The following is a 15,269-nucleotide window of genomic DNA, read 5'->3' as shown; positions in this document are numbered from 1 at the left end:
GTGTGTTTGTGTATTGTGGGTATGCATGCTACTGTGTGTGTGGGGTCGGAGAACAACTTTCAGGAGTTATTCTTTCCTCGGATCATGTGTGTCCCAGGTATCCACCGTCAGGTGCTCAGGCTTACCCAAAAGTGCCTTAATTCCACGCGCCATCTCACTTGCATGTGTGACTTTCTAATTTTGTCTAGTGAGTTTGTCTCAGAGTTGCGGTCACATAGTTCTAGTGGATTATCACCCCTCAGGAGGGCTTGTTTTCCTGCTGTCCTTGGGTCTCTTTGTTCACACTCATGTCAAGAGCTGGAGTTTAGATGGCAGGTTGAGGTTATCTCCCCCACGGGTAGACTCTATCCGGATCCTCTACACAGAGGAGAAATAGCCTGCGTACTTCTAAGCAAAGCCGTGGTCAAGCAAGGCCCTTGGCTTGTCTCAAGAAGCCAGAATCTCCTCTAAACCCAGTGGCCACTGAGCACCAGACCCTCAACTGGCCTTAACAGGTTTTTTGTTGTTAAAAAAAAAAAAAATAGTGATTAAATTTGGCTACCTGCATGGTACAAAGCACCCAGTGTGAAAGTATAAGCAAAATTAAAATAATTAATAGTATAAAACAAAAGAAATGGCCAGGTCTTTGTGTGAGTGCCTGACGTGCTAAGTAGAACAGTCACAGCCACCCAGAGGTAAGCAAATTTAAAAGGGTTCTCACCCTCGTCCTGCTGCTCTTGGTACAGTCCTGTATATATATTATATGTATAGCCTGATTATTCTACTCATGTCTCTGTCGCTTTCCAAAGTCTGTAAAATCAGACTAAGCCCACACCAGACGGCACCATCCCCTCGGTGAACAGCTGTCCACCTGCATCTCTGACCACACCAGACATACCCCACCTCAGTGAACAGCTGTACACCTGGATCTCTGGATCTTAGTAAGCCTGGGTTGGAACTGTTAGGGTCTTAGTAGTGATGTTACTAATCTCTGGACCTTGTGCATCCAACACCGTCTTAGTCCTCCACTCATTTACAGTCAAGCCACGTTCAGATGCTCCTGTGATAACCTAACTCCAGTGCCTGGAAGTCAGTGAGAGTGGAGACCATATATCCTTCTAATGCCTCAGTATCTGCTGGCAGCTCCTGTGCTCTTATTAAGAATAAGAAATGAGCCAGGTAGTAGTAGTGCACGCCTTTAATCCCCGCACTCAGGAGGCAGAAGCAGGCAGGTCTCTGAGTTCCAGGCCAGCCTGGTCTACAGAGCCAGTTCCAGGACAGCCAGTGCTACACAGAGAGACCCTGTCTTGGAGGGATAAACAAAGTAACAGCAGTAGTAGCGTACTTGAGTTATAATCTTTCCTGTTATGGAAGTCCTCAAAGTCCTAGCAGTCCCTTGAGTAGGGTGTGTGCCGTGAAAACCTGGGGCTGAAAGTTATGTTAGCTCAGGAGACTCTATGGGAACTGCCTTCCCTGTAGTATTTTTCTGTCACAGGCTATGTGAGGTCCAGCCCCTCAAGATAGCCTGCTCCCAGGGTCTGGGAAGAATCTACAACCAGCTGATAATCTAATCGTTGACATTATTAAATGAATCTAAGTACACAGAATTCTTAGTCCATACATTTTACTCTTCTGAGTCAGTTCTCTCTCTGTGCACCTACCTCTCTTTCTGCCCTCATGCTCAGCTCCTCTCTGTCCCTTCTTTTTCTGTCCTCTCATAGCCCTAGTAGTAACTAAGCTCTTATACTCTCAACCTCATCCTCATCCTCCATTCCTTCGTCCTCCATCTTTCCTTCCTCTTCTCCTGATCTGACCCAATCCCAACCCATCCAAAAACTCCACCCTGTTCTCCCTTCTCCAACCACTTGACCCTGCCCGGACCAGGAATTCTGCCCCAGCATTCACTACACCTGGTTATGCAAAAAGCCCCTTTGTCCTGAGACAGTAGCTCTGGAATGCCACAAGGCCTGAAGGAAAAGGGATGGTCTAAGCTTCATTTGCACAAGAAACAAAGCTATGCGTCTGTAATCCACCTGTCTTCTAGGCTCTGTAGGGGTGTTGCCTAGTTCAGATCATCAGTAGGTCTAAGAAGCTTATACTGTTTGCCATTAAGGCTTCATAGTATATGAATGCACAAGAAATTCACAGCAGAAGACAGCTGATACATTAAAAGCTGAATAACACCAAATATTCCCCGATATATGGCTTCCCTCTAGAAAGGTTCTTTAGCCTTTCTAGGTACAGCTTTATTATGTACAGCTGAATCTCTGTAATACATTCTTGCAGCTTGCAGTGTTTTTCACAGTAGAAAATATGAGTGTAATTATGAAAATAAGTCAGTCTTCCCTAAAAGTGACTATGAAATTTGTTTTAGGTGTCTTCATCATCCGTGATCACGCCCCGGTGGATTATTCCAGTAAGTTCATACTATTTATGATTCTTCTTTTGGCTACAATTTCAGAAGCTTAAAGGATTCTCAAGTTCTTGTTTTTCCTGCAAATATTGGGGCCATTATCAAAGATCTGTTAATTTAATGGCTTCAGATTTGTGGCTCAACTTTTCTGTAAATGCTGAATGATTCAGATTAAAAATAAAAATTTGAGGTGAAGGGGGCTGGAGAGATGGCTGAGTGGTTGGTTAAGAGTGTTATTGTAGAGGGTCTAGGTTTGGTTCCCAGCACCCACATGGCAGCTCATGACCATCAGTTCCAGGGGACCTGACTCCGTCTTCCAGACTCCACAGGCACCAGACACACATGTGGTACACAGACATACATGCAAGCAAAACGCTCATACACGTAAAATTAAAATAAGCAGTTCGGGGGCTGGAGCGATAGCTCAGTGGTAAGAGCCCTGGCTGCTCTTCCAGAGGACCCAGGTTCGATTCTCAGAATGCACATGGGGGCTCACGACTGTCTGTAACTCCAGTTCTAGGGGAGCTAGGCACACATGCAGTGCACAGACATACATGCAGACAAAACACCCCTACGCATAAAATAAACAGCTGAGAACCCCAAATCCTCCTCTGTGTGAAGCTGCTCATGGGGCGGGTGCTGCTGCCTCTGTGTTAAAACATACTGTGCCTTTCCCACAGCAGAGTGCTGCCGCCATCTCCAGCAGGCTCCCAGGGTGTGGAACATCTGTGTCGGGGACAGAAGGGTGTGGCACTAAAGATGGATTCTCACTGATTTCCCCCCCAGCCCCATTCTTGGTAGATGCTGTGACCAGGTGAGGAAATTACTTCTCAGTTGCAGTTTTCAGGGCATCTAATAGGAGAGAAATGATGAGAAACATTGATTGTATATAAAATAACAGTTTTTGTAAGGTCTTAATTGAATTTGATTGAAAGTGTATAGGTCTTTGAATATTGTTTAACATAGTATTTTTTCTTGCTTTTGATAATTTTCCACAAAATTATTAGGATTTCTTTGTGAAGTCTTTCCTAGGTAAAAATGTTAGACTTATCTTTAGATCTTTGTTTTAAAAATCAAGTTGTTACTTGTCCTTTCTTGCTTTACTCTTACGATTGTGGCTTGTTCTCATAGTGATGAATGGTAGTACTCTCATGGGTGCATTATGGAGCAGGGGTAGGACGTTCCCAAGGTGAGGACCGTCATGTAGCTTTTACTAGATAACAGAGTGAGCATGGGTCCTTGGGGTTGTCCCAGAGTGTCCTCTCCCAAGAGGACAAGCAAATCCAAGTTCAGGAGAAGCTGGACATGCTGCTGTGGTGCTCGGCACAGCCAGTTCCTACTATTCATAATAAGCTGGACTCGCGAAGAATGGTTATAAATGTGTTAGACTGTCGTCAGGGAACCAGGAGCACCAACTCTGTAGAAAGCATCCTGCAGAGTATCACTGCTCACGAGGTGCCGCTGGATCACCGCTGAGGTCTGTCATCTCCCTCCTCAGCATCTCCATGTGGGCTGCCGGAGCCAGAGCCCTTCCTGACTGAGTCCCCCTCTGTTCTTCTTTTCCGTGCAGCTCTGCTCCTCTGGCCGAAGAGTCAGCCTTGAAGCAGAAGTGCTTGCTGACTACTGAGCTCTGAGGGCCGCTGCTCCCCACTGTATCCGGAAGGCCCCGCGCTATCCCGTTAGCCCTGGATCCAGCTGAGTGAGTCCTGTACTTGGGGAAAACCTTCTGCCTGGATTTGGCTTCAACTCCGTGAAGAAAGTAGCTACATTCTCCGTCCAACTGGAAGTCTACCCCACATAACTGAAGATACCTCCTCCCCTTCCGTAACTTGATTTGCATTGCCAATTCCCCCGTCAACAAAATTCACTAGTTTCCTTCAGACTCTTGGCTCCACCTAGTGGTTGCAACTGTTATAACGACTTACGGCAAGGCTTGCTGTGGGGAGCATGTTCATTGTTGTGTCCTGTAATGTCAGGGTGGACACGACACACCTGACCTCGGTGCCTGCTGGAGAAGCGAATGGCATTTTCCTGCGGATTACCTGGAAGTCAGAATTTAGGAGACAGATGAAAACACTGTGAGGTAGATCTCAGGCCAGCTCTCGTGCGTAGTTACTAGGGCTCTTCGGGAAGTCGAGAACATAGAGGGATGTATGTCATCCACACTTTGAATCCTGAGCAGTAATGATCTTACTGCTCCGAATTTACTAGAGATAAATGTTAGGAACTACAGAGAGATCATCTCCAAGTGTGTGCTCCCCAGACCCCCTTTCCTGTAGATAGCACCGGCATCATTCCCCTGTCTGTAACTGCAGCGTGGGAGGGAGCAGGTGTCTGGTCAGACCCGAGGCCTCAACCTCAGGCCTGTGCTCTCCTTCCTGGGCCGGTGGGGAATGCAGCCCTACCAGGCCTAGCGGTTTGAAGGTCAGTTCAGCAGTGCTCCACACGGGACTGTTTAGACACAGCCTCCAGTTCCTTTCCGTATACGCTGAGTTTGTTGACAGCTTTCAAGCTGAAAAGAAAAACCCTGGGCAGAGTGGGAATGGTGGTGAGAGAGATTGGGATCTTGACTGAATCCCCCAGGAAGCTCTGCACAATAGCGTGAGTGAAGTCAGCTTACATTAGGGTTTTATATTCGTTTTTCAAGTTTTCTAGAATTCCCCATTCTTTGTAGGAAAAGAAGTCCTGATGTTCACGTAGCGCATGCTCGTCTAGAAAAGTGTAGGAAATGGCCCTGTAACCCCAGCCCAGAAACGACACTGAAGGAGCGCTGACTGTGGGCCTGAAGGACCGGGACCTCAGTTGCCATGGGGACGGGGATGCTGTGCAGACAGTGGTAAAGCCCTCGGCGTTGCCTTAAGCCGTGTCTCCCGGAGTTCGTTCCGTGTTCTGGCCGTCATGTGATGTGTGTGGTGGAGCACTCATTCTCCTCAACTAAGAGGACACCAGCTGAGGTGAGGACCGCAGGAACACTGCCATGAGCTGCATGAGCTGCCTGCTCTGTAGTCGTTAAGATGCTGTGGTAGGGACTATTATCTGCTTAGGCAAATGCTAGTACCTGTCTGGGAAGCTTGGGGGTTCAGTCTTCCAGTTCCCAGGGGAGCTTCCCAGATTAGAAACCACTTTTGCTAAAGGAGACAGAATTGCCCTTCTTGCTGGCTGGCTCCCCTTAGCCAGTAGGCAGCTCATGCATTTCATTGGCAGTATTTTTGCCAGTCCTCAGTGATAAGCTATTTCTCACAGTTGGACACCTAGAACCCGGGGCTTGATCCAGTACCTACTGGACTAGGTATCAGATTTCCAGTGTCTGGAAGAACTGGATAGCCTCCTCAGCTGTCCTGCAGCTAAGGCATAGTGGCTTAGAAGTCCTCAATGTCCCGTCCTGTTTAGGATAGAGCACTGTTCTTCAGGTACCCCATAACGTTTGTGTCTCCAGATACTGAATTCCTGCAGTCAGAATATCGCTAGGGACTTTGTCGGGATTCACTTGAATCTGCACTAAAAAGAAAAGAAATCCTATGTCCTGGTGTCAAGTAGTAAGTTTAGAATTAATATTTGAGTGATGCATTTGCCCCGACAGGCTAGACACTTGTCAGATACGTGTCCTGTGCTGTACAGGACATGTGTTCTGCTCCTCTGAAAATGGCGGCGGTCTAGCAGGACAGGCCTGCGGGCACCTGTAGAGTGGTAGGGTGGGGCAGTATGGGAAGCAGTGGAGAATGCGGACAGTGAGGCCGGAGGCGAAAACTGCGTTAGGAAGGGCAGCTGCCCTGCTGCGTGCCCAGGGGAGCATCTAGACAAAGTTGGCATTGTGTCCCTGGCTGGGGTGGGGACTTGGCATGGAAGTTTCCAGCAAGATGTGAAGGTTGCAGTTAGCAGACCTAGACTCCACCTCAGCACTGGGAAAGGAGTCTGTACATGGAAATGATCTGGAGACAGACAGTCCTTTCACACAGGCAGGACTCCTGGTCGTCTTTCCTCATCCTCGGGAGCCTGCGGAACAGAGCTACGAGCAGACTCCTTAGCTTCTTACATTGCTCTGAGAAAAGCTATAGTGGAAACATTCCTTACAAGTCCTGCTGGCTGTCGGTAGGCACTTGCTTTGCCCAGGCTCGGGTGCCCTGGGTGTGTCTGGGGATGAGATCCCTGAGCTGTTTCTAGGATCCACTGCTCGTTCTTCTTCCCATTTCTGGCTAAAACGTGGACCTCTGCTCTCTTAACCAAGCCAGGCAGTGCTTGTCTGCTGGTCACTCCTCTGATGAAAAGTTGGAAGTTTGTTTCTTTCTGTTGTTATTGTTGTTTTCTGAGACAGAGTTTCTGGTGTAGCTCTGGCTGTCCTGGAACTCACTCTGTAGACCAGGCTGGCCTCGAACTCACAGAGATCCACCTGCCTCTGCCTCCCGAGTGCCGGGATTAAGGGCGTGCGCCACCACCGCCCGGCAGCTTGGCTGTTTTCTAAGTAAGGGTTTTAAGAAACACTGTTCTTGTCTTCTCATTGAGCAAGTGTCGTCTACTCATGTGTTTCACTTTGTTCTGTTGTTTTGAGACACGGCCTCACTATGTAACCCAGGATGGTCTTGAACTCATAGCAGTTCTCCTGCCCCAGCTTTCCAAGTGCAGGGATCTAGTCATGAATGACCAAGCCCAGCACACACTTGTGCTGACAGGTTTCCGCTTGGTTGGTTTATGGTTTTGAGTTGCTAGGGATCAGAACCAGAACCTTGGGCTGAGAATGGTGACACACGCCTGTAATCCCCGCTCTCAGCAGGCAGAGGCAGGTGGATCACTGTGAGCTGCAGGCAAACCACGGCTCCATAGTGAGACCCTCGTCCCACTCTGCCACGGAGCTGTCTCCAGATGCAGTAAGTTTGTTCTCTGGAGAGCTGGAGCTGGCAAAGAGGCCCCACTCAGTTCTGCTGGCATGCCCAGGGTCGTCGCGGGGAGCATGGCTGTGTTCACTAACGCTGATTTACAGCCAGGCGCTAAGCCAGCGGTCCTCAGCCTGTGGGTCATCACCCCTGTTGGGGTCGTATATGCAGTACTCTGAATGTGAGGTATTTACAGCATGGTTCATAACAGTAGCAAACTCACAGTTATGAAATAGCGGCAAATGATTTTACGGTTGGGGTCCCCACAGCATGAGGAGCCGTATTAAGGGTCACGGCATCGGGCAGGTTGAGGACCACTGTAAGTGCTGGTCCCCAGCTCTGAGAGCAGAGGAGTGCTGCCTGGAGTTCAGAGCATCGTGTCCTTGTCCGTGATGCGCAGGAGGAGATGGTGGGTCTCAGCCGTGAGAGTCCTGCTGAGATCCCTTTATTTAATCCAGCTCTTGGCCGTGAGTTGATTGGACTCTGGGATACAACTGTGTGGTAAAGGATGTGTGTTTGTAGTCATTTGTGCGTTTTTTCTGGAAAAAAATTAAAAGACTGGAAACACTCCTGTGCTGCCGGGGTGGGGACTTGTCGGGAGGGGTTCCGCTGTGGTCACAGGTTCTTGCCGGAGACTTGCTGCAGGGGCTGCAGCTCTTCCTCTCACTGCGCTGTTGGGGATGATAGCCACTAATTCTCAGGATTTCTTCTTGTCAGAGGAGTGCGTGTGTGAGTGCGTGCGTGCGTGCGTGTGTGCATGTGTGTGTGTGTTTCCTGGAACCCTTTACTCTTTGGTTTTACATCTGGATACAATAGATGGTTTGAGGACTCACCAACTATTATGTGTTTACTTTTTCTGTGTTAAGCTCTGCAGTAGCTTCGAAACTGTAATTTATTTTTGTATCAAGTGCACTATATGCAGTGACTTCCCATTGTATATGGCTTGTATTAGAACTACTGCACTGAACTGTGAGTTGTCTGTACACTGAACAAGAACTCTAGACATGACCCATTCAAATAAAACGTCTATGAGAATGTTCATATTCAGCTGTTCCTTGAGCGTGCATGGCCCTGGCTGAATTGTTAAGTCAGAGCCACCATTAATAATAACCGGACGGAGTGAACTGATTTGTGTCAATGTGGGGGTGGGAGATGGGGTGGGTGTTCCTAAAGGCCAGGACTCTCATTGGTGGCTGGGGAGGTGACTCGGTGAGCCGTGCCTTACATGAAGACCTGAGTTCACATCCCCAAAGCCCACATAAAACCAACTGTGGTAACACATGTCTGTCACCTTCCTGCAGTGATACGGGAGTCAGAGACGGGAGAATCCCCTGAGATTCCCAGGCCCCTCACCTGGCATGTGCAGCCTGGCATGCCTAGGAATAGACAAGAGACCCTGCCTCAAGGTGGATGGCCAGAATCTATATGCCCATGAGGTTGTACCTGACCTCCACATGTATGCTCCTGCACTCATACACATGAATGAATATATACACACAACACACAAAATTTTTTTTAAAAGTTATTAGTCAGTGAGCATGATGGTACATAACTGTAATCCCAGCACTTGGGAAACTGGGCAGTCAGTGTTCAAGGCCATCATAGACTATATAGCAACACTGTCCTACACTAAAAATAACAAAACCCTCATTGGTAATACTTAGCCCAAGGCCACAGTGTCATTCCAGGACTTGGGACTTGAACCTGCACTGTTCACTACCCACAAGGTGTAGTGTAAATCGTCTCCAAGCAGAGTCTCAGGACTGTCATCTGAAAGGACACATGCAGTGTGACTCAGCCTCTTGCTCATAGCAGGCTTCGTCCCTTGTTCCCGGCCCTTCGTAGGTGTGGTTTTCTGTGACCAGCATGGCCGTCCAGGTCATTTGGCAGGCTTCTGCTGGGCCAAGACATCACACAAGGCAGCAAGCCTTCTGGGAAAGTGGGAACATCTTTGCCTGGAGAAAGGGGTGACTTTTCTAGGTCCTTCAGTTGTGCAGGGGGCGGGGGAGTGGGGAAAGGGGGTACAGGAACATGGGCTCACTCACCCATGCTGGAACGAAAGACAATGCCAGAAATAAGTAACAAAAGCCATTCTGACTTGAGCAGGACAGCCCATGGGAAAAGTGAGTGTCTCCATATCTACAGGAAGCTAGGTCAAGGACAGAACAAAGCGGGTGTTGGTGTGGACAGGTATCCACCCATCTGCTATGAGGAGTCAGAGGGTGGGGCCCCTGTCCAGGCTGTGCTTCCCTGAAAGGAAAGGGAACGGATACTCAGCTATAAAACACCCAAATAATCCCAGATGGGGCTGTGTGGCCTGCACTGAGCAGAGCCTGCAGGAGCTGCAGAGCAGAGCTTGAATCAGTGACGGTCAGGGCCCTGATGGGTCCTGACTGCAGTAGCTCAGAATGGTCTATTCATAGAGCGTCCATCCCCCTAATCCAGGTTCCACAACTCACTCTGAGGTTGAGCAGAGAGGGGGAGCCGAGTATCTCACCCAGGGAGGACATGTGTCCCAGGCCAGATTGACAGCTGTCTGTCTGGCTCATGCTCCCAGGCTAGCAAGATGTTAGGGAGAAACAGACGGTGCGGAGAGCAACGTGAACTTTAGAAGCCTAGTTCAAGTAGTTTCCAAGGGAAACGGTATTAGAAAACTGGGCTTGTCATAGTGTGGGTTCTGCCACTGTGATAGGAGACCATGGCCTTGGGGAGGAGTTCATTTGCCTTAGATATCCTGGAGGCTCTGGAGGTGGGGCCTTGCAGGAGGAGGGATGTCACTTGGGCGTGGGCTTTGAGAACTGAAAGTCTGGTGCCATTTCAAGTTTGCTCTCTGTTTTCTGGCCTGTGGTTTGAAGATGTGAACTCTCAGCTGTTCCTGCTGCCAGGATTCCCTGCCACAGTGGACGCTTATCTCTCTGGAACCATAAGTTCAAATAAACCTTGGTCATGGTGTTTTATCACAGCAGCAGAAAAGTAACTAATACACACACACACACACACACACACACACACACACACACGCAGGGCCACACAGTAACTATTTCATGTTAATTACATTTCTTTACAGGAAGTGGAGGCCTGTCCCATAGCATCCATATATTAGCTCTCACCATCCATCGTGTGTGTCCCAGAGCTCAAACTCAGGCTGAGTGTGGTGGCCAGTGCCTTTGCCTCCAGAGCCATCTCAAGGCCCTGAACACTTAATGCTAGAAGTTAATGGTGGTGGTGGAATGCCCCTAGAAGATAATGGTGATGGTGGTATGTCCCTAGAAGTTAATGGTGATGGTGGTATGTCCCTAGAAGTTAATGGTGGTGGTGGTATGTCCCTAGAAGATAATGGTGATGGTAGAATGTCCCTAGAAGTTAATGGTGATGGTGGTATGTCCCTAAAAGTTAATGGTGGTGGTGGTATGCCCCTAGAAGTTAATGGTAGTGGTGGAATGTCCCTAGAAGTTAATGGTGGTGGTGGAATGTCCCTAGAAGTTAATGGTGGTGGTGGTATGCCCCTAGAAGTTAATGGTGGTGGTGGAATGCCCCTAGAAGTTAATGGTGGTGGTGGTATGTCCCTAGAAGTTAATGGTGGTGGTGGAATGCCCCTAGAAATTAATGGTGGTGGTGGTATGTCCCTAGAAGTTAATGGTGGTGGTGGAATGCCCCTAGAAGTTAATGGTGGTGGTGGTATGTCCCTAGAAGTTAATGGTGGTGGTGGAATGCCCCTAGAAGTTAATGGTGGTGGTGGTATGCCCCTAGCCTGCCCTCATCGCCGTTTTCCCACCACCCGGTGATTTCCATAGTATTGAATGGACGCAGCCACTATTTATGAGGGCCTGATCTCACCTGCAAGAACTGCCTGAGTCACCTCTCCCGTGCATTCTGACTCCCCGCAGGGCTTCCTTACACTAAGTCCATGATCTCATACCTCAGTGATAAAAGCCGAGCGCTCAGTCAGGCATGTTCTCAGCAATCCTTCCTTCATCCACACCTGCTATTCCTTCCTGCTGAAACGGAAGTGGGGTACTGACGGGCCCATCGCACACCCTCCTTTCCTGTATTTCTCTCAGTACTTTTTCACTCGGGCACTGAAGCCTTCCTTCCCACCTCTTTCTGATGTGATCTGCACAAGCCGAACTCTTCCTGTAACGTCTTCTAGCTCTCCCTCACAGACACGACGCTTGGGAGAATTGCTCTTTGTGTCCTGACTTCAGCTGCCCTGCCCAGCCTTGCCCGGCCTTGTGGTAGCATTTGCTGTTCTCAGCCTCCCTTCTGAGAAGGAGTGCTTGGACTTGTCCCATTTCTGCCCTAAGTGGCACCCATCCCCGTCGCTGGGAAGAACAGATCACAAAGGCATGCCTGTATGCAGAAAGGTGGGGCAAGGCCAGAGCACCAGCTCTCTCCACAGCGGGCCTGCTGGGCCTCACACCACACTGACCAGCCTGACTGAGCCATGTGGCTTCCTCCTCTTACTCCCGTGCTCCTGAGGCTTGGTAAAGCAGATCATGTGGCTCCAAAGCCTCTACATCCAGGTCTCCCGTCTGCATGGCCCCCTGCCCGCCCTCTGATGCCCCATTTGGGTTTTACATGAACAACTCAGTGTCAAGAGGAGCAGTTTTGGTGTTAAAGGCAATCAGCCAGACAAGGGCCCATGTTCCCTGAATCTTCCCGGTCCCCTGTGTGCTGATTACCAGTTGCATTAGATTGGGACATGGAGTTCCCACTGATGCGACTGTCACCACCTACACGAGGGATGAAAGGCAGAGGCCGTGTGGTGAGTGGGTCTGATAGCCTGGTTTGGGCTGGTGCCCTTTTTGCAGAAAAATCACCTTGGCAAACTGCTTTTGCCTAGTTCATGGGTTCCCTGGTGTGACATCAAGATGATTCTTTAGCCAATGTCTGAAGCAAATCCCACATGACAAAAACATTCTCATTTCTGTGAACCAAAGTCCCCCGAAGGAGCCACACCTTCTGCTGGTCCTTCTGCAGGGCTCATTAGCTTCCATGATGGCAGAACATTTGCAGTGCTGTACGTCAGGAGCCAATCACAATGTATCTTGGGCTATATTTTCAGCCACCTAAATGGCCATTCCTGGCCCACCTCTTTCTTGGACCTGACATCTTGTGAGATTGAAAACCTTTGGCCTGGGCATGGTGGCATGAACATTTGATGCCAGCACTGTGGAGGCTGAGGCAAGTGGATCTCTGCCAAGGGCAGCCTCCTCTACATTGCGAACTCCAGGCTGGCTAGGGCGACACTGAGACCCTGTTTCAATTTTTAAAACGGGGCGGGGTGGGGGTGGGGATTTAGCTCAGTGATAGACTGGAAAGGGGAAAACAAAAGAAAATCTCCAAGATGTACTGACCAAACCATAGTTTTCACTAACCAAAAGACTGAATCGTCAGACATCACCTGAGGCCTAGAGCTGAGATTCTCCACTTTACATAACTGCCTACTTAGTGCTCCCACCAGTGGTTTGAAAAGTGTCTTGATTTTGTTCCATTTGTTCAAAGTCACAAAGCGACTTTGTTCTATTGCTAAAAAAAAAAAGAAAAGAAAAGAAAAGAAAGAAAGAAAAACCTTCATAAAACTGATTCCACATTGGAACATTTGGGTTGACCTTAATCTGTGTTCCTGGTCATTGTCACTCATATTTGGCTCTAGGATAAACTGTCCCTTTGAGGCAAGAGTTGCGGTTTTGTGTCAACACTTCAAAGAGAATGAGAACTTATACTATAGTGAAACATGCGAGACCATGGCCTGTGAGCACAGATTCATAATGACCCCAAATACCGTGTTCCACCGGGGTAATGGTTCCATGAGTTTTCACAGTAACAAAACAAAGAAAGTTAAAAAATCAAGGCATTTTTGAAATTCACGTTTCTACCAGGGACACAGGTCACAGCAAAGCAGAGAGGTCCCTGCTATTAGGTGCAATCAGGTGACATTCTTAGCCTTTGGGTTGACAAAGCAGCGAGGGATCTGTTTGTACATTCCAAAGGACTTACCTAATAGTCACAAGGACGTTAGGTCAGACACAGAGGTGGGCAATTAATGGCTATTGGGGGCTAATGCTAGCACAAGAGAATGGCTTCCAACCTGTTACAGTCCAACTCTCCGCCACTGACCAAGCAGCCTTGTTGAATGTCTAACACAGGTGTGCCTTTTTCCCTGGAACTCAATTTCACACTCCAACTCAGTGAAATTGCTGCCTCCCAGAGGCCCAGACATCACTAATTTTGTTGTGTGGTGTTCACCAGAGAAGACGGCTGGGACATGGGTTTAAGCCAATAGAAAGTTTTTATTAGCCAGACGGTGTTTGGGATCCCGGTGTAGCCCTGAGCCTTTCTTAGGGTGCACTTTTAAGCACAAAAACTGTGTCCTAGGTCGACATACTTCAGTTAACAAGAATAGTTAGCCTGAAGCGGAACTGCAGAATCCAAAAAGCAAGGTTAGTGTATCTAGAGGCCTTCCCAGGCTTTGATGGATTGGGCCTTTGAGTTTGGGCAGGTGCTGTCTACATGCTGAGTGTTCCGGCCTGAATGGCACTTTCATCATGGAGTCAGTTGTGTTAAGGTCTGGGGCCTGTCACAGACCCGTCTTAGTTCCCTTCTCTCCTCTGCAGATCAGCCTTCAGTGCCTGCTACATCTCTCCAAGGTCTCTCTAAATTACTAGTATGTCGTGTGCATGTGTGGGATGGTTGAGGTGTGCACAGGTGCATGTCACAGCACACGTGAAGGTCAGAGGACAACTTGCCGCAGTCAGTTCTCTCCTTCTATGATGTGGGTCCAAGAAGAGCATTCAGGCCATCTGCTTAGTGGCAGGCGCCTTTACCCTCTGAGCCATCTCATCAGCCCTCAGAAGTCCAGTTAACCCCAGACGGGCACCAACAACAGACTAAAATACGGTTTTTACCCGTCTGCCTTAATGAGACCAGTGAGCTTATGGGACTTGCTTAGAGCACAGGTGACCCCAGAATAGCTTCGTTATCACAGCCCCACCTTATTCTGGGTGTGACCTCATTGTTGAAGGATTGTTGTTTTTCTATACTCACATTTTCTTTTACTTGAGGATTTCATACATGAATACACTGCATAACTTCACCCCATGAAATGAAACATTTATCTAATTATTCTTTATCAATAAAAACTCAGGAGTCTGAACCTGCATGATCAGAGAAGTGGTAGAGAAGCTACCATTTACCTCCTTTCTCCTCCCTCAATCCAAAAAACGGGGTGAGAATCTTTCTAAGCCCCTCCCTACTACTTCCTGTATCTTTCTGTATGTCCTTGGCCCTCCAAAACCTCTATGACTAAATTTGGTCAGCTAGTAGCCAGCTCCACCCTCTGGTTCAAAGTAAACTTTATTGGCAGTCTCAGGAGTGTTAGACTGTGATCAAAATAGCCTACAGCATTTCCTTCTTTTGTCTAAATAAATAAGGAAGTTTTAACTCTAACACAGTAAAACTATATACAATAAGAACAACTATCAGGTAAGAATTACATTAATGATGTCCATTCCATTTGTAGCTGGCAGATCTGGAGGAAATACTATATTACCTATCCTATCTTAGTGAGTCCAGAGTTTTTTTTTTTAACCTAATTCATGTTCTATCCTAATTTGTATTACCAACCCAAAACTATCTTTTTAAACCTCAAACATTTTCTTAGATAAACAATTTAAGCTTTTATGTCTCTCAACCTTATACACTTTATACCTCTTCTGTGAGTTTCTTTCCTGAATTTTGGTAACAAGGAAAACTGTAACTATAACTATCTCATCTTAAACTCCATCAGAGACCTGAGAAGGATATAATATTACCTGAGAAAACAGGGAGTGCAGAGTAAACAACTTCCAAAACTATAGAAAGGACAGAAACAGCTGGCTGCCTGGACAGTTGCCCTAAGGTTCCTCTGCAGTGTTGGGGCATCCATCTTGGCATATTGGCTTAGAATGTCTGGCAGACTTTTCTGTGAAGCAGGAATTTTGAAGGGCTGTCCTACCTTGTCTTGGCAA

At 48.1% G+C, this 15,269-nt stretch overlaps 1 protein-coding gene across 1 annotated transcript in view; it reads left to right on the top strand.

The window, feature by feature from the left end:
- The window catches only part of Epb41l5 (erythrocyte membrane protein band 4.1 like 5), a 124,848-nt gene extending 116,549 nt beyond the window's left edge, over window positions 1-8,299 (top strand). The window contains 3 exon segments of the mRNA XM_052736735.1: window positions 2,354-2,395; window positions 3,076-3,206; window positions 3,963-8,299. Coding sequence (XP_052592695.1) covers window positions 2,354-2,395; window positions 3,076-3,206; window positions 3,963-4,026 — 237 coding nt within the window. The 3' untranslated portion in view covers window positions 4,027-8,299.
- Window positions 8,300-15,269: the final 6,970 nt, after the last annotated feature.

This window comes from Peromyscus californicus, unplaced genomic scaffold (assembly GCF_007827085.1).
Source record: "Peromyscus californicus insignis strain IS unplaced genomic scaffold, ASM782708v3 Scaffold_14__1_contigs__length_90479793_seg_2, whole genome shotgun sequence".
Taxonomy (NCBI): domain Eukaryota; kingdom Metazoa; phylum Chordata; class Mammalia; order Rodentia; family Cricetidae; genus Peromyscus; species Peromyscus californicus.
This window is presented reverse-complemented; position numbering and strand designations above follow the sequence as displayed.